General features: G+C 35.6%; 1 protein-coding gene across 1 annotated transcript in view; it reads right to left on the bottom strand.

Moving 5' to 3' along the window:
* cdh16 (cadherin 16, KSP-cadherin) overlaps positions 1-23065 on the bottom strand; it is a 55384-nt gene that overhangs the window by 18429 nt on the left and 13890 nt on the right. Inside the window, exons 7-12 of the mRNA XM_073835842.1 lie at positions 20213-20338; positions 15718-15868; positions 15432-15644; positions 14893-14969; positions 5573-5764; positions 643-884 (exon numbers count right to left, since the gene is read on the bottom strand). Of these exons, the coding sequence (XP_073691943.1) occupies positions 643-884; positions 5573-5764; positions 14893-14969; positions 15432-15644; positions 15718-15868; positions 20213-20338 (1001 nt within the window). The remainder of the gene's footprint in view (positions 1-642; positions 885-5572; positions 5765-14892; positions 14970-15431; positions 15645-15717; positions 15869-20212; positions 20339-23065) is intronic.

The raw sequence follows: 23065 nt of genomic DNA, 5'->3' as shown, positions 1-23065 counted from the left end.
GATTTAGGTGTACACTTCTGGATAATCAGTCTTTTTTTTAGTTTTCAAGCAAAAAGTACATTTCCTCTGTATGTTTTAGATTTTGAGAATGTGATATCTGTGTCAATTGAGATTTATTAAAGGGAAAGTTTACCTAAAAATGAAAATTCTGTCATTAAGTACTCAACCTCATGTCATTCCAAACCCTTTAAGACCATTGTTCATCTTTGAAATACAAATTAAGATATTTTTGATGAAATCCAAGAGCTTCCTGCTCAAAAAGCACAAAAAGTAGCTTTGTAGCTTCATAAAATTAAGGTTGAACCACTGAATAGTCACATGGACCATTTTAACAATGTCCTTACTACCTTTCTTGGCCTTGAATACATCAGTCAACAGGGTCAAAAAGCTCTGGGATTTCATCAAAAATGTCTTAATTTATTTTCTGAAGATGAAAGGTCTTACGGGTTTGGAAAGGCATGAGGGTGAGTACTTAATAACGAAATTTTCCTTTTTAAGTGATCTCTTTAATTTGGGGAATCTCTTGTAGTTCATAAATAAAAGGGACAGATGAAAATTGTTGCAGGGCAGTAATCAATGTATTGATTTAAAGTGTTGTCACTGGTAGTTTTTCTAACTTAAACGAGTGAGATACCACCTTACCTGATTGGATGTGAGTCAGGGTCGTAGCCTCTGATTGTGGCAATGACACGTCCTGGCTCCTCCCCTTCTCTGACAGTGACTTCATAATGGCTTTGAGATAAAACGGGCCCTTCATTGATGTCGTCAATAAAAATGGTGACAGTAGCTGTGGACGCTGGCCCGTATCTGCCTCGGACCAGAGCAACAGGGTTCTGAGCGCTTAATACCAGTATATACTCATTCTCCCGTTCAAAGTCCAGCACCTGCAAGCAATGAACACACTGTACATTACATTTATTTCTCTGTTTTTTGTTTTTTTTTTTAGCTTGGAAGATGGCTTTAAGAAAAAATAATGCCACTCTGTAATTATAAACATAAAAAAAGCAGTGGTCTGATTTTCACAGGCAGTTCTCTTAATAATCTATACCAACACACTGTAGACCAGGACAAAATCATATAATCTGAGAGTGGCTCACTAGTCATCCCAATGTGTCAAACTGCATTTCTGAAGGTAAAATGTGTTCAAATCAGGTTCTGAATGACCCATTGTATGCTCTGATGTCATCATCAGACTGAAGGTCAGATATTTCTGTGGATGCGCACAAACTGCTGACATCACTCTGACAGTATTGCATAGACTGGGCTGTCTTCCAGGGAAACAAGGTTGTAATACAAACGGTAACAGAATGCAGATAAATGTCAAAGTGAGTGTGGGTGGTACTGACATGTCATTAACAATGTGAAAACACACTTTGTTTGTCCATACCTGTAATTGTCTTATTTTCATTTATTTCTCACTTGACTTAAAGGGATAGTTCACCCAAAAATGAAAATTGTGTCAATAATTACTCACCCTCATGTCGTTCCAAACCCTTAAAGGAACACTCCACTTTTTTTGGAAATAGGCTCATTCTCCAACTCCACCCGAGTTAATAAGTTGAGTTTTACTGTTTCGAAGTCCATTCAGCCGTTCTCCTGTTCTGGCGATATCACTTTTAGCATAGCTTAGCATAGATCATTGAATCCTATTAGACCAATAGCATCGCGTTCAAAAATGACCAACGAGTTTCCATATTTGTCCTATTTAAAACTTGACTCTTCTGTAGTTATATCGTGTACTAAGACCGGTGGAAATGTAAAGCTGCGAGTTTCTAGGCCGTTAAGATTAGGAACTACGCTCCCATTCCAGCGTAATAGTCAAGGAAGTTTGCTGCCATGATATGGACGCAGCAGGCGCAGTAATATCACGCAGCGCCTGAAATTAGTTCCCAGCAAGTTAATGTTCAATGCAGTGTTGTTTTTGACAACCATCTTAGATTTAGTCTTAGTCTTAGTCTTTTGGACTAAAATGCTTCTTAGTTTTAGTCAAATTTTAGTCACTTCTATATGTGATAGTTTTAGTCCAATTTTAGTCGACGAAAAGTCAAAAAGGTTTTAGTCTAGTTTTAGTCAAAAAAAGGGAAAAAAGTAGTCTTTTAACAAATTAATGTAGGTCAGTAAGTATTTTACTGTTGGGTAGTGTCACTTATAAATTCTGAAAATAGCAGATCTATAGTTCAACACAATGTGAGCTTCCGGATCGACTATTTTCACCAATAAGTACAATAATGAAGGAATGTTTTAGAACATAAAAGACAAACAAGGATGGAATGCTAAAACGGCTTGCCATACTAGTATAGCAAAGAGTATTTAATGCTAAAACGGCTTGCCATAGCGTCAGATACTTTTTAAGTTTTAATTGGCATGCACAATAAGCGGAAATGTCATGCATTTTAAACGTCTGACGGACCACCCACTAACATTTTCGTCTATTCTCATCTCGTCAACGAAAACTCACACACGTCTCGTCATGTTTTAGTTATCAACGAGCCATTTTTATCTCGTCATCGTCTCGTTATCGTCATGAAAAAAAGTGGCGTCAACGAAATGATTTCGTCATCGTCATCGTTGACGAAAACAACACTGGTTCAATGTGACCGGCGTGATGCAAACTTCCTTGACTATTACGCCGGAATGGAAGTGTAGTTCCTAATCTTATCGGCCTAGAAAATCGCAGCTTTACATTTTCCGCCGGTATTAGTACACGATATAACTACAGAAGACTCAAGTTTTAAATAGGACTAATATCAAAACTCGTTGGTCATTTTTGAACGCGATGCTATTGGTCTAATAGGATTCAATGATCTATGTTAAGCTATGCTAAAAGTGATATCGCCAGAACAGGAGAACGGCTGAATGGATTTCAAAACAATAAAACTCAACTTATTAACTCGGGGGGAGTTGGAGAATGAGCCTATTTCCAAAAAAAGTGGAGTGTTCCTTTAAGAGCTTAGTTCATCTATGGAGCAGAAATTAAGATATTTTTGATGAAATCCGGCAGCTTTCTGACCCTGCATAGACGGCAATGCAACTACCACTTTCAAGACCCAGAAAGGTAGTAAGGATATTGTTAAAATAGTCCATGTGACATAAGCGGTTCAATTGTAATTTTCTGAAGCTACAAGAATATATTTTGCGCACAAAGAAAATTTTCTTCCGTGTCAGTCTTTGACGCACATTCCTGAGAGTACCACACGTGTGTGGTGCTGCTGACACAGGAACTGGAATTTTGACATAGATCCTGGATGCGCTGTGCCTTGTTTACAAGCAGAGGAAGACGCATACTCGACAGAGAGGATGACTTGCAATTTTTTGCAGAACCTTACTTATTTGAACCAGAATATACAGATGATGAACTAAGATAGATGATCGTTTTATATCAGAATGCTGGCTCCTGCGTCAGCAGCATCACACACATGCATTGTGGTACTGTCATGATACTGTTGAATAGTTGTTATTTAAAAAAAAAAAGTTGTTATTTTTGTTTTCTTTGTGCATTTAAAGAAATCTTGTAGCTTTATAACATTACGGTTGAATCACTGATGTCACATGAACTATATTAACAATGTCCTTATTACATTTCTGGGCCTTAAATGTGTCAGTTGCGTTTCTGTCTATGCAGGGTCAAAAAGCTCTTGGATTTCATCAAAAATATCTTAATTTATGTTCCAAGATGAATGAAGGTCTTATGCTTTTGGAACGACATGATGGTGAGTAATTAATGACAGAAGTTTAATTTTTGGGTGAACTATCCCTTTAATTCTCACGGCTTTATCTTTACAGCTTGTTTGTCAAGCAACAACAAAAGTCAGCCATACTATATTTAAGAACAATTCCCAGAAAGGAGAAAATGAGAAAAACAGAGACAGAGAGAAAAAGACTAATACTACTGACTGGAAGTGAACAGCATTACCATTTTATCCAGTAGTAATATTACATATTACATCCAAACCTCACTTGATTTAATCTATTAAGTCACTTAATTCACTTGTATTTTAAAGAGCAGACAGCATTCTGACCAGATCCTAATGCTCTGTTGTTCTTTGCCTTTATTCCAGTTGTCATCCCAGTCAATTAATCAGTCAACCACAACATCAGTATACTGTACAACTAGGATCTACAAATTAAATGGTAATGAGAAACCTGGTAGTACTCTTTGATGACCAGTTAAAGCGATAGTTCACCCAAAAATGAAAAATCTGTCATTTACTGTCGGCGCCGATAGCCTCGTGGGCAGTGCGCCAACATACAGTGCTGTTGTGCTCTGGGCGTCCTGTGTTCGAATGTTTTGTGTCCTGTGTTTTCCTGATCCTGCCCTCTATCTCTCTCCCACTTTGCTTCCTGTCAGTTCTGATCTGTCCTATCACAATAAAAGGCAAAAATAAATCTTAAAACAAAAAAACAATTCTTCTACTGAGAAACTAAATATATGTGGTCTCCAGCATTGATTGCCCATGCTGCAAACATGACATACTGTAATCAGTGCCTGCTAATTAAGTATACAACACAATTACTTAATTACCGAGCCACAGAACAACAACAGAGGGAGTTGTGCAGAGTTGTTGAGAACACAGATAAACACAAGGTAAAACAAATGGCTCAGAAACCCTCTGTTGAAATGTCCTCAACTCCCAGTTTGCAATCTGACAAAACATGAATAAAAGATGCCAGAAATGGATCAAACTAGTTGTATATCACATATGGGGTGGACAGAGTCCAAGATCAAGGGAATCAGTGATACTAATCAGTGAACAACTGCATCACCTGAAGGGAATGTAGGTCATGGTGTGGATCAGGCCTTGAGCCCTAGCTGAATGGTCTGCTAAATAATGACTTAACTGTTCTTTTTCATACAGTGACCATATAAAGTATTTAAAAACCTAAGCTCTACTAAGTTGTATAAATTTAATTGTGTTACATCAAACCAAGTGGCATTTGAGCTAGACATTTCCTAGTATTTACAAGAGCCATTTTTAACCAACCGGGAAAAGACATTTTTAGTTCACACCACTGTCAATTCTTGAACAGTATATAAACTAACTTTAAAATTCAAAATCTCTGAGAAATATTTAGCGTGAAAAGGACAATTTGAACTCTTGGGGGCTGAGTGGTGAACAACTTAACACTTAAACCTCATCATGTACTTAACAGTACCTATAAAAATACCAGCTAGTATAAATAAAACTGTTCAGTGAAGGTAAACACAGGGATAATTATAGTAACTCAAGAGTATGAACAATCATACATTTTGACGATTTGACGATGAGCATCTGCAGTGTCAGTCCCATATTGTAAGCACTTCACAGAACTGCATGTGGCTCACTTGGATGTGTTCAGAAGTTTCCGACAGTACATCAGTTTCATACCACAGATTAAAAGTTGTATAAACAAAGAACAATCACATTATGTCAGGGTGATAATTTAACATTTTGTTCCTAATTCAGTGAAAAGGAACAGACCATTGAAACCTATTGTTTTTTTAAAGAAAAGCAAACTTGTACTTTAAAAGCACATTTTTTTTAACAAGTGCTCAACTCAGTTTGACGTTTATCTATTCAGACGGGGACGATACCTTATCAAGGATGAGGGCAGCTTCATTAGTCTGTCTGTCGGTCACTAGAGTAAAAACCTCCTCCTCATTCCCAGATTCAAGTCGGTAGTCCACCTGCCAGCTGTCTCCACCCCACTCGTCCGCATCCCATGCCGACACTACAGTGACTGTGGTGCCCACTGAGGAATCCTCAGCCAGGTGGAAGGGTCCATACTAGAGAGAAATGAATGAAACATTTTTAAGATGTAATTGTGCTTAAAATGGACAATAAAGCAATCATTAATAAGTGTGTGATTAGAAATATCTGTGACAATGTCATGGTCAACGGAATGCAGTGGAATATTCTGGACTTTCTTCTTAGGTTTGGCTCCAGTATCTTGCATAAATGTAAAAAAATAACTAAAAGGCCATATGCCTAACAATAAATATTTAAAGGGTTAGTTCAACCAAAAATAAAAATAAGCCCATTATTTACTTACCCTCCCGGCATCCTAGGTGTATATGACCTCCTTCTTTCACACAAATCCAATCAGAGTTATATTAAAATTTATCCTGGCATTTTCAAGCTTTAGAATTGCATGGGTGGGTGTTTCTCCTCATCAGTCCAAAACAAGTCCAATAAAGTGCATCCATCCATAATAAAAAGTGCCCCACACAGCTACGGGGGATGAAAAAAGGCCTCCTGTAGTGGACTGATGCGTTTTTGTAAGAAAAATATCCATATTTAAAACATAATAATCACTTTCATCTAGCTTCATGTGGAAGCAGATCCGGACGGAATAAAGGATGGCCTTTATTCACCCCCCTGGAGCTGTGTGAGACACTTTTTATTATGGATAGATGCACTTTATTGGACTTGTTTTGGACTGATGAAGAGAAACACCCGGCCATGCAATTCTGAAGCTTCCAAAGCCAGGATAATTTAATATAACTCTGATTAAATTCGTCTGAAAGAGGGAAGTCATATACAGTGAATAAGTGAATAATGGGCAAATTTAAATTTTTGGGTGAACTAACCATTAATTAACATGTGTCCACCCAAGTATTTTTAGCCAGCTGAAAGAAAAAGCCAGCCTTTCTTCTGACAGTGGCCATCTAGCCAAGTAGGATGGTTGGTCAGTGTAGTATTTTTCCCGCCCCTCCTCCATTGATTGGACGACTGGGAAAAAAGTGACAGTGACAAGCCCTGCGTTTTACCCAAAGTTAAAAAGAATTACAGGGCAAATGAGCTTGAGAAATATTATGACAGTGCATCAAAATGTAGTGCCATCAGTTTGCCAAAAAGAACATTGAATGTTTTACACACCATTTACAGTAGTAGTGAGCAGGTGTACATTTCTTTCATAGCAACTAACATTTTCTTGAATTTGAAAGTTTACATTAGAAAATCTTAAGAAAGATTTGCACAAAAATTTGTTCAGCTCGTGTTTCATGAATGAAGCCTATTAAACAAATGAACGTATGCATTAAATGTGTCATTTCTGAGTGATCACCATTTTTAGAGAAACAGAACATGTCATGTAATTAAATATTAGTAGTATAGGCTACATTACTGTTCACAATTTGAGTTTTTTTTAAGGAATTAATACTTTTATTTAGCAAGGATGCCATATATTTTAAAATGTAATTTAATCCTGTGATTTCAATACTCCAGTCCCATGATCCTTCAGAAATCATTCTAATATTATGATTTGTTGCTCAAAAAACATTTATTATTATTATTATTATTATTATTATGTTGAAAACAGCTGAGTAGATTTTTTTTCAGGTTTCTTTGATAAATAGAAAGAAACAACATTTATCTGAAATAGGAATCTTTTGTAACTGACTTTCAAATGGTATAGTGTATAATGTTACAGAAGCTTTTTTATTTCAGATACATGCTGATCTTTGGATCTTTCTATTCATCAGAATCCTGAGAACTGTTTCAAATATTGATAATAATAATTGTTTCTTGAACAACAAATTAGCATATTAGAAGGATCATGTGACACTGAAGACTGGAAAAATGATGCTGAAAACTTAGATTTGATCACAGGAATATATTACATTTTAACATGTATTCAAATAGAAAGCAGCTATTTTAAATAGTAAAAATATTAAAAAATAGAAGAAAGAAATTCATATAGATTTGAAACAACTTGGGGGTGAGTAAATGATGACTAAATCTAATTCAAACAGATTCTGTTCTTTTGTGTTTTCTAATCATCAGAGAATTCGGAAAAAGATGTATTATGGTTTCCACAAAAATAATAATCAGCACAACATGCTATTCAAGACTGATAATAATACGAAATACAAAAGCTTTGGGCCCCCTGTATTCAGTTCCACTTTTCCCCATAAACATGCTTTCTGAATTCAGATGGTGCAATTACAACATCTACCAGCAGGAGCTAACAAAACCATGCTAACTAGACAACCCTGCTCACTTGCTATAGTGTTGCTGACGTTCAGAATTTCAGAAAAGCTGTATTCAGATGCAAGTCACTCTTTCACTGGTCTGCATAACTAAGGATTGTCAACACACCCCCTGCGCTTGCACTGCATAACTAAACTCCTGACACACAGACATGACATTCTAAAAATGTTTATACTTCTAGAGAGAGTGAAATAAAAATAACAAAACAGAGGAAGAATAGAAAAAAATGATAACTGAATGACTAAGTATCTAGCAGGGGAATAAAAGATGTAGGAGTGTGTTTGTGTATTTCCGCAAACAACGCTGTTTAATAATTTAAGTACAGCAGCATTCATCCGAACATCATTCATCTAAGTTTTGGCTGCATCATAGTGACTGAAATTCGCTGTCAACTAAATTAGCGGATACATAATGGAAATGAAAGGCACACAGCCAGCGAGGTTAGCTTTATGGATGTTTCCAGAATGCAAAACAGAGCATGTCTTCCTCTTCTTTCAAAGCGGATCTAAATATACCTGCTGAATTCAAGCCAGCGCTGCTTTTTACCCTTCTACTGCTGCTGCCCTCCATCTTCACACCAGCACTCTGTCTGCACCCACGTACATCTCCTGTATTATTCACAACACGTAGGCGTAAACACGCAGGGTATTTTCCAGAAGTCAGGGACCACTGCCTGCCTCCATTCTGCATCTGCTCTCCATCTCTCCTTTTGCTCATCTCTTTCCGTCACTTTAGTGAGTGATCATCTGACTGTTTATTATTCAACTTGGCTGCATCAATGAACAAAGATGATGACATAAGAAAGGCACTTAGGGCTGTTCTGCATAAGCGAATGCATTCCTGTACCACAAATAAACAGCGCTACAAATTAGTAAGTGGCAATTTTTAGAAATCACCTCAGAGTAAAAAAAAATGACCAAAAATAGGAGAATCAGATTTGCTATGCAAATATTTAATGTTAAACTCTACATTAACATCACAGCACAATACATTTCATTTTATATGTGACCCTGGACCACAAAACCAGTCATAAGGTTAAATTTGACAAAACTGAGATTTATACATCATATGAAAGCTCAATGAATAAGCTTTTATTGATGTATGGTTTGTTAGGATAGGACAATATTTGACTGAGATACATCTATTTGAAATCAGAAATCTGAGGATGCAAAAAAAATCAAAAATACTGAGAAAATCACCTTTAAAGTTGTCCAAATTAGGTTCTTAACAATGCATATTACAAATCAAAAATTACATTTTAACATGTTTACAGTAGGAATTTTACAAAAAATCTTCATGGAACATGATCTTCACTTAATTTCTTAATGATTTTTGGCATAAAAGAAAAATCTAAAATTTTGACCCATTCAATGTATTTTTGGCTATTGCTACAAATATACCCCAGCGACTTAAGACTGGTTTTGTGGTCCAGGGTCACATATATATATGGTGAAAATTACTTTATTGTTCTGGTTGATAACCTAAACATTTAAATGTTTTAATTTCTATTCTATAATTCTTATATAAATTAAAATACATTACGCTATTTTGTCTAAAAAAAGAGAAATCTAAAATCTTAACTTTAAATTCTATTTTAGTGATTGTGTTTCAACTGTTACTGACAACACGCAGACAGACAAGACAAAGTAGGTTAGTTCTGGTATGACACAAGGTCTCAGCTTTAAAATGTTGACATTTTTTAATTTAATAAATATGGTTTTGTGGCTCTTTAATGTGTCATGACAGATTTGTACTGCTTTATTAGATCAATGACACATGAACTGAATGAACATCAGAACTTATTTTATTTAAAGCAACACTAAGTAACTTTTCCCTCAATGCTCCCTCTACAGGTTAGAAGCGGAATTGCCCATTACCGCTGTCGTTAATAATTTAGCCTACCGTCGCGTCACATGCACGTTATTTGTTTGGAGGCTATCCAGGACCGGCTTTGGAAATAACGATGTCCAGTGACAAGGTAGAGTATGTTGTATGACTTTATAAAAGTATGAAAACCTTTTGTGAAGCCTGCCGTAAAGCAAGTCGCATTTGTAGTCTCATTTGAACTACAAAACCGCGACCCGACGACCCAAACTTACATAGTGCTGTTATGGCCGATAGAGGGTCGCAAAGCGAATACGAAAGTGCCGTTTCACCCTGTTATGAGTTGATGAACCACTGACATGAGTTCGGAAACATTATTTTAAGGTAAAAACAACTCTTTAGTGTTGACAATTCCGCTTCCAACCTGTAGAGGGAGCGTTGAGGGAAAAGTTACTTAGTGTTGCTTTAAACTGCAGAAAAACATCAATACACATCAGTCCACCGAAGTTAATCTGCTCTCCTGTCTGATTTGTTTTTAGGACAAAATGGCAGATTCAGCATTATGAACTCTTTTGAACTCTTAAATGAATAAAGAAGTTTCAATTTATTGACTTAAAGACTTCACTTTTGCCATCACACATTCACTCAAAAATGCAAATTCTGTCTGATTTACTCAACCTCATGTCATTCCAAATCCATGTTTTATTATGTATACCAAACAGTTTTGTATATACAAAAAAAAAAAAAAAAAAAAAAAAACAGAACAATAGAAGTCAATGGAAACCAAAACACTTTTGTGTTCTGCAGAAGAAAGAAATGCATACAGGTTGACAGAATTTTCATGTTTGGGTGAAGTATATCCAATATCAACGGATCCCAATACATTGAAAATATACAATATAAGGTTGGCGGATAATTTACCCTTCGCACCGGCTTTAATTGACAGGCGATCTGGCCAATCAAAACACCGAATATGCATTTTTCGTCTGCCAAACAAACCAGACCAGAGAGAAGATTAACATCTGTGGACTTGAACTTTAAAAAATATGTGTATTGATGTCTTTTCATGGTTAAAACAAAATACCTTCTGATGTTTATTCATGTTTATTTTATGCTATAACTGGTACGAAGAAAGAGATGATCGGTTTATGTGCCGCTTGAACTGAGGCGCTACTGCAATCTGTCAAGACACGTTAAAGAGCCATAAAATGGTATTTATTGTCTGAATCTGAAAAAATGACAAAATTTGTAAGCTAAAACTTTGTTTTATACATGAAGTAACCTGCTTTGCCTTGTCTGTCGGCGTTGTCATTGTCCTGTTTGCTCTGCGATGTATTTTTGACTGCGTAAGAACATGTGTGGTGTGGGAGTACCACAGCTTGTTGGACAATATAGCACAATGTTGCCAAGTTTTCCCGTGGAATTGGGCTACTTTAATACTGTTGCAGCAGGTGGTCAGAGGTGTAAAAAGTACTCAAAAATTTTACTCAAGTGAAAGTATCTTGCCAAAAACATACTTGAGTACAAGTAAAAAAGTACAACTTTGAAATAATACTCAAGTATTGAAAAAGTAAAAGTACTTTTTTTTTTCCTGACAGACATACAGACGTATGGTTAAAGGGAGAGAATGAAACAAAATGCAATGGCACAGGTTGAACACGTAGTGCAACAACAACAATTAAAATGAAGCACATCGGAAAAAAAATACTAGAAAAGGAACTAAAAGGAAACTCCATCCTTTCCACCCTCATGCCATCCCACATGACTTTCATTTATCAGATGAACACAAACTAAGTGTTTTAGAAAAATCATCTCTTAACACAAGTGTATGGGACATCCAAAAATGACACTTCAAAAACTATACACTAAGTGAAAATGACAGTAATGTATGCAACCCCTGTTAATGAATCAGGGTATTCTTAAGTAAAACAAAGAATACAAATATTAATATTTTAATTTTGACCGTCGTGTTCACTTTGGGTGGTTTCTGAAGTGGTCCTGTCACCTTGCATTATATGGACTAAAAATCTTTGCTTGTGTTCATCGAAGAAAGAAAGTCATAAACATCTGGGATGACAGAGGTTCAGTAAATAGTGAGAGAAATTTCATTTTTAGGTGAACTATCCCTTTGAAGAGCAAGATGTGATGCAGAGGCTAGAAACATAGTCCAGACAGAATACAATGATGTGTTGAATTAATGAGGAGAGTCATAGAATTAAAACATAAAACAATAACATTTTGAAAGGCCACTTTTTTGTGTTGTCTATTCAACGTCACTGTCTAAAAAGGATAATTAATCATTTAATTGTTTATTTGGGATGAGCAAATAATGTAATTATTAAGATTAAAAATATATTAATTCCTACTCAATGTGTCATATAATGGCATATTGTAAATGCAACCTATCCACTATCTGGTAAGAACATGTCTAAACATGTATTACAATTAATTTAGCATACAATGTTTATTTAAATACTTTTTTTGAGATTTGTAACATTTATTTAAAAAAATCCCACAAAAATATGAACAGTATTTAAATTCTTATCACTGATTTCATTTGCACTCAATGTTGTGCATTCAGCTAATATATTACACAGCTAATGGCTCTATAAAAATAATGAACGAATAATGAATAAACGTTTTTTGGGGGAAAACGCAATTTTGCTACGTCAATATGCTTCCTCAGATTTTATGGTGAAGTTTTAACCCTTTATAGGGCGAGGCACCATATTTGATCACTTAATCGAACATTTTCAATAGCGTCTGCCTCCCTTGTATGAGATCGTGTAAGCACATGGATTTGTCCCAGCCAATCAACGGATGTTAGTCTACGTCACGGATAGCGACACAATGGCATCTGACCAATCGGAAGTTGTCTGGGGCGTTTCAAACTTCAGCGTGCTTCCAGAATGAGAAAATGCTGATTTACGCTCCTACTTTGTCCCACAAAAACGGAGAAAGCATCGAAATGCACAATGGTAAGTCAATAAAACTCACACATTATATAGCTGAATAGTTGTGTTATATGGTGATATAGACATTGTTTGCGTTTGATTTCTATAAATTAGTGAACGATGTGGTAAAAAAAATGGTGTGATCATATTTGATCATACGCCCGTTTGTGGTAACACAACAGAGTGATCATTTTTAGACATACGCCCGGTTCAGGTAAAAGTAAGGCAAGTGATAGTTTGGCTGTTTTTATGCCTGTTTTTTGTCCACTGAATATTGCAAAGGCTTGTATACCATGATGCAGTAATCCAGTGTCAAACTTAAACCATTTATTGAAATGATCAAGAAATAAACAGTGAAAAATTTGTAATTTTGGTTTTAGTACCAATAGATTGGTGTTTATTATTTCTGCTAAAATAGGTGGTACCACCAGTACTTAATGCTATTTTTTTCAGTTCTTATTATAAATTTACTATTTATGTGAATATTATATGTTTTTAGTAGATCTGCACTTTTCTTTCACAAACAAATCAACATGGGCTTGATACTGACTCAGAAACCTTTTCTTTCGCAGCTGTCTACTCAACAATTCTATGGATAGAAGTCAGTTTTGTTGTGCCAGCTGACCCCATCTAGGGTTCTGACGAGGAAGACAGCAAAAATTTTAATTTCCTAAATAAATATTCTGTTAAGTTTTTGTGTTCACATATACATATACATATATATATATACATATATATATATATATATATATACATATATATATATATATATACATATACATATATATATATATATATATATATAAAATGTGTGTGTAAATTGTTTCTAAATAAATATTCTATGAATATTATATATGTTTTATGTATTTATTTATGCCTTATATTTAAAATGTATACACATTTTTTGGGGGGGAAAAGTTACCATAGACCGGCAAGTGACTATATATGATCAATTCATTTAACCTAATTTTCAACATAAAAACATAAAAAAACATTTTAAGTCACAAAAGTTTAAAGGTCTTGTAATAACCTCCAATAACACTCTGGGGTTGAATTTTAGAATTTCCAAGTATTTCAATGAGTGCCCTATAAAGGGTTAAAGCCAGCTATTTACCTGATAAAAGTAATAACTAAAGTAGCAATGTGTGTGTGCTTGATGCATGAAAACACTGAGCATTGATTGTCACAGCAGGCATGCATGTTTGAGCTGCTGTTTACCATATTTAATGTGCATAAGATACAATAAAAATGTAATATACTTTTCAAGATGACATAAAATTGTAAGGAGTAAAAAGTACTGTTTTTTCTTCAGAAATGTAATCAAGTAAAAGTACAAGTACTCAGTTTAATTTGTACTTGAGTAAAGTACAAATCTTTTCCGAAATAATACTTAAGTACAGTAATCAAGTAAAATTACTCAAGTATTTTACACCTCCGCAGGTGGTTTATGTCCGCGAGTTGAAGCGGCCCCAATAACGTAATGAACAGTAACAGCAACAGTAATGAAGGGGGGTGGGTCTTTGCAAAAGGAGTTTTGTGAATGGTCAATTGATATGCTATGCATCATTCATTCCTAATGTAATTTTGTAATTTTAAGGTAGAGATCTGGTACCTTGAATATAACCTTGAAAATAACAAAACAAATCAATAACTCTGTAATTAAAAACAATGCTCTTTTCAAATGTGCAAGACATAATAAAAGTGAATGAAAAATGATCCAGGATCATCATTGGTCACAGGACTTAAATGCAGAATTCATGTGAATAAATGTGATTGGTATAACCAATTATAGCTGTGAACATTGTCCATTTGTAGTGCTCAAAACTAAAAAAAAAGAAACACTCCCGGCTAAATTATTACAAGTCCATAAGCCTGAGATTAAAGCATGGATTCCCCCAGAAAGCTCTTTATCTCATCTGTCTCTGTAAATCACATTTTCTAGAGCCCAGGTCTTGTACACACACACACACACACACACACACACACACACACACACACACACACACACACACACACACACACTAACACATAAAGATAAATAAAGGGAGAGAGAAAAGCTGAGAAGACAGCAAAAACATCAAGTGTCTAAAGAGAACTGATCTCATTCACAAAACATAGCGGTACCCATAGTGCACAGTCCATACCTCATGATGGGAAAAGATTGGTGGGTTGTTGTTTTCATCCAGAACTTTGACTATGACTGTGCAGGAGCTGTTCAGCCCTGAGAAACAAGTCAGAGAACATATTGATTAACTATTTATAACAATATTGCACCATTAGTTAGTTCTGTTGACGGCTATTAATATCAAGCATAAAAAGTCTTGCACAATCTCATGTTTCTGTCTCACAGCGTACCATATTCTACATGGCATATTATTTATGTCAACTGACATACTAGTCACACCGTGTGTGTGGAAAGAAGTGACATTTTGAGAGCCATTACTGGGGTCCATAAAATTACAGAGATCAATTATAGCAGCTCCATCTAGCAGCTGCATAACTACAGTAACTACCTCAAGTGTTACATGAAATTATGTTTAAGCATCACAATGTGAAATCTGAAAAAGGTGTCTCTAATTATACAAACCAATCAGGAAAAATTGCACAAAATGACACCGGTTTAATTATGTGGTGCCATTCTACCACACTAATTTAGCATTGATCAGTGTTGGGGATTGTCGACCTTTAGCATCCTCTGCCGTGATGGTGAGTGTGTACTGTGGAGCGGTGCCCTCCATGCTGTCCGCCTGCACTGTGATCACTCCTGAGTCCCTGTCCACACGAAACAAATTTCGGGGAGTCTCAGGCATCTGTCCCACCAGGCGATAAAATATCCGGACGTTATCGGTTTTCGGATCGTCGTTGTCGGCTGCTTGGACTGTGAGAATCTCTGTACCTGCAAGCAGAAGATCCTGCTTTGTTTAGCATGTAAATAGCATTTATATAGTGTCTGGGTATGTGTGTGTAACCTTTAGTTGCAAGCTCCTTGACCACAGTGTGGTACTGCATCTGTGGGAACGTGGGTCTATTGTCATTGGCGTCGCCCACCATCACTCGCAGCTCCACGGGCTTAGCAATCTCTCTGCCATCTGGCCTCTCTACCACTATGTCAATATGAAACTAAAAGGGAAAAGGGATTCACATTTGCAAAGAAATTAGTATGTCATCTGCCGATGTATTATAGTCATCTGTGGCCTTAAAGGTCCCATATTGTACACATTTCTGGAGGTTTATTTTAGTTGTTGATGTCCTTAAGAATATATATTTGCGGTATAAGTGCCAAAATCCATCTCAAAATATTTTTACAGCTCCTTTTTTAGGAGCTCTGTCAAAAACAGGTCGATTTTGGCCCATCTAATTAATATTCATGAGCCTCTCTTCTGATTGGCCTGTTGTTTTCTGAGTGACGCACAGCCAGGCCAATCACAGGTAACTACGGTCATGTATCGTTGTAGCCGAACCCAGAGCCATAGAGAGAGCCTAGCCTGCTGATACTCAACAAGATATTTCAGAATGATCATTAATGTTTTTTCTTTTTCAAACACCGAATGCAGTAAGCTACATAACTGTTGCTTTAGTAAAGCCCCTTTCACAATGCGCGCTGATTCTGGAAAATTACGGGAACGAGCGCTGTGTGAACAAAAGCCAGAACCATAAAGGCAGTGTTGTAGTGATGATGAACGTTACCCTGCGACTCTTCACAACAAAAAAATACGTGCAAAGTGGAATGAAGCAGCGATCAGGTTAGTTTGTTCAGGTTAGTTTCAGTTTAGTGAAACGTACGCGTCGCATTACATCTCACATCCAAATGTCACATGTCTTTATGGGTTGTGTGTAAAGCACGCACAGATTCTGGAAAACAACTGTGAATGAACCAAATCAAACAATTCCGGAACAAATCATGGGAAACATTATCCGTGTATTTACCGGAATCGCTGTGTGAAAGAGGCTGAAGTTGACATGCCACTGGTCTCTTATATTCACGTTGTTCTGAAGCCTGTGCAATGATGCAGTTTTGACATCTATCGACTGAACAGGGTTTTCTCGACTTGTTTTCGTGTTGTTGTTTCTTAGCAATGTTATGGACACGATATTGTCTGGGTTTGACAAAAGGAGGGTGGGACGTGATTGGTGCTCGGGGTGGTGGCTGAAGGCGGTGACTGAGTAGATCGGACGTCACATCGTTACGGAAGTCACAGCGGCTGGTGAAAATGAACAGCTACTTTAAGCAGGCTGTGTGCAGTTTACTGTGGATTGACTGTTTTAAAACTCATATGGTAGTTACATAGCCCCTAGACCTCAGTTATCATGAAAAAAGCCAGGAAATTACGATTTTGACAATATGGGACCTTTAAGTATGTGATGAAAAGTAATGATGCTCACCAAAATCCCACATAGTAAAAATAAAAATTATTTAAAACAAAATAAAAAGTATGAAAAATACATTTGTTTCTCTGTAGCTAAAACACCTGTTGTCTAAAATTCAAAGGCTTATTAATAAATGTGAAGATGTAAAAGTGGCTAGTTATCTGATGGCGGGGAATCTCCAGTAAGACATACAATATACACTGGAACATCAAAGGACATTTAGGGCCATATTTACTAAACAGGGCAAGTTAGCATTAGAGCGCAATTCCATAAAAGCGCAGATGGGAGGGGAAAATTCTGCATGTGATTTACTGACAATGTGCACATTAAAGAACACCATCTACCAACAGCGGAGCAAATTACCGCCTGCTTTAAGACATGCTTTTTTAGGGCATTAAATAATGGCACAAATACCAGTAATTTGATAAGCGCAAGTGTTAGTAAAACGCATTGCGTGATTCATTTTAATACTCTTCTCCCATAAATTTTCCGTCTTAAAAAGAAACACCTACAAATGCGTATTCAATAAGGTCAGGAGCAAAAATAACTGTATCCATGCCTTTTGCTAATTCTTTACTGTGCGTCTTTAGTAAATACTGACGGTACTATTTTAACACCAAAAGATGGTTTGCACTTGCATAAGCTTAGTAAAACTGTCCCTTAGGCTTTGTTCACACCGTCAGTGTTTGGGGTTAACAAATCTAAAGTTTTGACATGAAACTGTAGCGCAGTGTAATTCAATAAAATAATGACATCATTATTCACATGGCGCAGCTGACTGGTTCTTTTGTATTAGCAGCCAATTAGCTTGCTGCACAAGAAAAACTCCACCTTCATCAGCTCCACCTGTATAGATCTGCTATGGAGTGATTTATTGTATGTTATGTATGGTGGTTATTTCATATTTTTCTTACAAGCACACAGCAGCATGTCTGTGGATGTATAAATGGGCTAGTTCACCCAAAATTGAAAATTATGTCACTAATGTCATCTGTCATTAATGCCATTTCAAACCTGTAAGATCTTTGTTCGTCTTCGGAACACACACACAAAAAAGATATTTTTGATGAAATTCAAGAGCTTTCTGACCTTGCATAGACAGCAATGCAACTGAAAGTTTCAAGGCCCAGAAAGGTAGTAAGGACATTGTTAAAATAGTTCATGTGACATCTGTGGTTCAATCGTAATTATATTATTTTAATGACTTCTTCTCTTCCTGCGTGTTATGTAAATGGTGGCAGAGACTGAAGCAGAAAAGAAGAAATTGTTGGACAGAGTCAATAAAGTCATTATTTTTGTTTTCTTTGTGCATAAAAAGTATACAGTTGAACTATTGATGTCACATGGACAATTTCAATTTCATGTCCTTACTAGGGCTGACTTCGACTAAAGATTTATTACACGTTTATTAATAAACCATATAAATCATAATAATGAGCCTTTAATTGCCTACATAGCCAAATAAGTGCTCAAGCACATGCATAAAAAAGCTTGCCACAGCGCACCGGTAGATATATTAATTATGAATGTGTCAGGGAAAAACAGCAATGAGATTGCACTGACATTTTAATAATTTATTGATAAACTAGTGCTTTGTTTTCGGCTTAAGAGATGAAGTCGGCCACACTGACTTGTCATATCCGCAGTAGTTAATTCACCTGTATGCATGTTTCATACAGATTACATTATCTGAGAATATTTGTTTCATTTAAAAGTCACTCTCTCTATATATATTTTTCATGTCTGTAAGGCAAGTATACATGGAGTTTTAAAGTTTCACGCTCAAGTTCACAAAGACTGAGGCGGCAGAAAGTGCATCCTATTTGCTTTAATTATTTTACAAAAGTGCAACATTTCATTGTTATTCTGAGTGCACAAAAATAAACAGAGTCTTTACAGATTCGAAAGATGTATTACTTTTATCTGTATAACCAAAAATTATGGAGTATTTTAAGAGCATGTGACCACACCGGCGCCTCCATCTGTGATGCAGTAAGCGTGCTATTATTCAGCTTCCACACTCTGCGGAGACTTGAATAGTGCACATTTTTCTAGGTTAACATTAGATTGAGCTGCCATGTAAAGTTGCTACTACATACATCTTTCAGATGAAAAGTCATATTTGAGGTTGATGAATGATAGAGGCAGGTTTAGATGTCCTGCCCGATGTACTATATTACCACATAGAGCAGCTATTAATGATCTGTCCGTCATGGACTTTGTAACTTCGCAACTTGTAGTTTTAATACACCAATACAATTTTGGTCGACCAAGCCTCTTATTAGCTGACTAACGGTTAGTCACCTTTTGGGGAAAGCCCTAGTCCTTACTACATTTCTGGGCCTGGGACTGTATCAGTTGTGTTGCTGTCTATGCAGGGTCAGAAAACTCCCAGATTTCACCAACAAATTATTTAATTTGTGTTCTGAAGATGAACAAAGGTTTTACGGTTTGGAACGACTTGAGGGTGAGTAATTAATGACAGATTTTAATTTTTGGGTGAACTATCCCTTTAACATTGTCATGTACAGTACAAAAACAATGCTAAACTTGCAACTGTCACTCTCGTAAATAACGCAACCGTATTAATGACTGGCCGTATTCTGCTACTGTGTGAATGTGGCAGTGGAGGGAGTTACATAGATGGAAAAGAGAAGTCATGTAACAACACTGTATGATTAGTAACAAATGATTGGGATTTAGAATGGTATATTTAGGTGCAGTATTTATTTACTAGTTCATATAATCCTCAAGCACGACAGAGGACTTGGTGTTCTGCCAAAAACGTGCTAGTGTGCAGAACTGGGCTCAAGCATTAACGTCCCTGCTGGACTACTTGATTAAAGAAATAATAATAAACGCATAAAAAATCAGCATCAATAAATAATATTGGAGTGTAAAAATGAGGTTGGGGCAACACCAGACTCAAGTTTCACAGCTCTCACTCTTGTTTTATAATTTAAATATTCAAAAGCAAAACAACAAAATGACATTAGAGATTAATTATTGCACATTAGAGTTTCTGTAGTCATTCTGTAACATTCAGACAGGGTTTAGCAAACTATAAAAGTATGCAAAAAGTTTTTTATCTTTTACCTGGTCTTGTGTTTCTCTGTCCAGAGGAGCATTCAGGTAAATGATTCCTTCCCTGTTGATAGTGAAGAGCATTTCTGGAAACTCTCCTTCAAGACTATACTCCACAGGACTGCCACTCCACTTTACCTGCAACGCACACACAATAAAAAAAAAAGCATAACTAATCAATGAAAACATTAACAGTTGTTAACTTGAATGAATGTGTATACCCAATGGCTGATGTTAAAATCAAGCTTCTTTATACAATGTGGGAACCATCCAAATGGCTTGGACAACAGATTTAAACAACAATGAGATACAGTGTTTGAGGAAAACCCTGCATGTTTAGGCACTGCCGAGAGTTCGCTGATAAGTGCGGTGAGGCAGGCACCTGCCAAAACAAACCAGCTGCCCTCACGATGGAAGGATTTTCCACTGCGCTGCGACAAATGATGCAAACGGCCCTGGAAAGGGTGTGGAAACGCACCGAAGAAGGAGAGGACCCTGTAGAGGGGAGGCATGTGTATCTCCTCAATACCTCGCCCTCCAGCCGTTTGTTATGGAGATGGCTCTCCAAACTCAAGCACTTTGTATACATCAGCGGGCCTCTCTAAAGATGACCTGCCCACACTGTTTCGAACCGTCAAGAGCAGAGCTTTGAAGAGATTAATGTGTGTCGTCCTGCTGTTCTAAAAATGGCGAGCACCAACTAAGGTGATGTCATCTATTTAGTTTCCAAGGCCTGTTTTTGATAGAAGTGATAGAATCCTCTTAGAATGAGACAGTTCATGCCTTTGATGATTAGTGCTGTGGATTGACAAGAGAGAGTGTTAACAGTTGGATGTTGAACATATATTTTTGTGATAAGGAGCCCATCCATGCACATTGAGAAGCACTAGGATCTCCAGGAGGCAATTATTATTTTTGTTCTGTTTTGTTTTCTTATGATCACAAGAAAACAAAATGACTTCTGTCAAATATTTTATATTTATTCAAGTTTCCTGGACACTTGAGCTGGCTGACTAAGTCACTGTTGTGTCTATGATGATAAAGTTGTAGCCTTCTGCTCCACCTCCTCAAGTGTTGCTAATACTGTTTACTCATAGGAAGAGTAAAAGTAGAGTCAACGTAAAAAGAAAAAATGCTTATGCATGATGCAGCCATAAAAAAAGAGAAAACTTAATAAAAATAAAAAAGTCGAGATCTTAATAAATAACATTTGTTGTGTTGAACTGTGAGACAAAAAGTGATCACAAAAAAATAATAAAATTAAAATTAAATGAATAAATAAAATAATAATAATAATAAAAAAACAGTTTTAAGAAAAAAATTACAAGATATAAGCTCAATACCCTTTTCCTCTCAATTTTGAATTTAGTTTACAACTTCAAATTCAGGTAAAAATGAAGAGTTAATAATTTAATAAAATTTTTATCTCACAATTCTGACTTATTTTCTTGGAATTCCAACCTTTTTTACTCAGAATTATATCTCACAATTTTGAGTTTATATTTCAGGTTATATTAAAATTAACCTCATATAATAAAATAAAATATAAACTCAAAATTGTGAGATATAAACTCAGAAAAAAAAATCAGTCGGAAAGTGATTCCAATTATATTTATTTTATTTTATTTTATTTTATTTCAAAGCAGAAACAAGAAAAAATTGTTTATCAGGCAAAAAAGAATTACAAGATATAAGCTCAAAACTCAATAGTTTTTCCTCTTAATTTTGAGTTTAGTTTACAACTTCAAATTCAGTCAAAATGTATATTTAATAGTTTAGTTTAATTACATTGTTTACCTCACAATTCTGATTTATTTTCTTGCAATTCCAATTCCAACCTTTCTACTCAGAATTCTGAGTTTATATCTCACAATTTTGAGTTTATATTTCAGGTTATATTAAAATTGCAGTTGTATATACAGATATACACTCAGAATTGTGAGAAAAAAAAAGAATTGTGAGATATAAAGTCACAAATAGATTTTTACTAGTTGCAATTGTGAGATATAAGATATAAGCTCAAAACTCACAACTTTTTTCATCTCAATTTTGAGTTTAGTTTACAAATTCAGTCAAAATGTATATTTAATCATTTAATTTAATTTAATAAAAATTTTTATCTTACAATTCTGACTTATTTTCTTGCAATTCCAACCTTTTTTTATATCTCACAATTTTGAGTTTATATTTCAGGTTATATTAAAATTGCAGTTGTTTATACAGATATACACTCAGAAGAGAAAAAAGACAGAATTGTGAGATATAAAGTCGCAGATTTTATTTTATTTTATTTTATTTTATTTTATCCTATCCTATCCTATCCTATCCTATCCTATCCTATCCTATCCTATCCTATCCTATCCTATCCTATCCTAAGGTTTCCATTTAAACAAGCTTCCAAAGGAACAAAATCTTTGGAATATCTTTCAGAATTATCTTTTTTTCTACATTTATATCTCACAATTTCAATTTTAGATTTCAGTTACAATTCTTATTCTTATTTTCTCGCAATTCCAACTTTTCTACTCAGAAGAGTTTATATCTCACAATTTTAAGTTTATATTTCAGTTTATCCTAAAATTGCAGTTGTATATACAGATATAGAATATCGATATAGATATAGAAAAATACCGAATTGTGAGATATAAAGTCACAGATAGATTTTTATTTATTTATTTATTTATTTTTTAAATGAACAAAGTTAGCTATTTTTTTTAGTTTTTGTCCAGCTAATAAGCTAGTCAATCAGAATCCACCCGACTTTAAATAGCTCCAGCACTTAAAGTGGTGACTCTGGCGATAACCCCTGTAAACTGGAGACAATTAGGTGGTTCCTTAAAGACGCTTGTGTGAAGGACAGAACGA

Source organism: Garra rufa, chromosome 3 (assembly GCF_049309525.1).
Source record: "Garra rufa chromosome 3, GarRuf1.0, whole genome shotgun sequence".
Lineage (NCBI taxonomy): Eukaryota > Metazoa > Chordata > Actinopteri > Cypriniformes > Cyprinidae > Garra > Garra rufa.
This window is presented reverse-complemented; position numbering and strand designations above follow the sequence as displayed.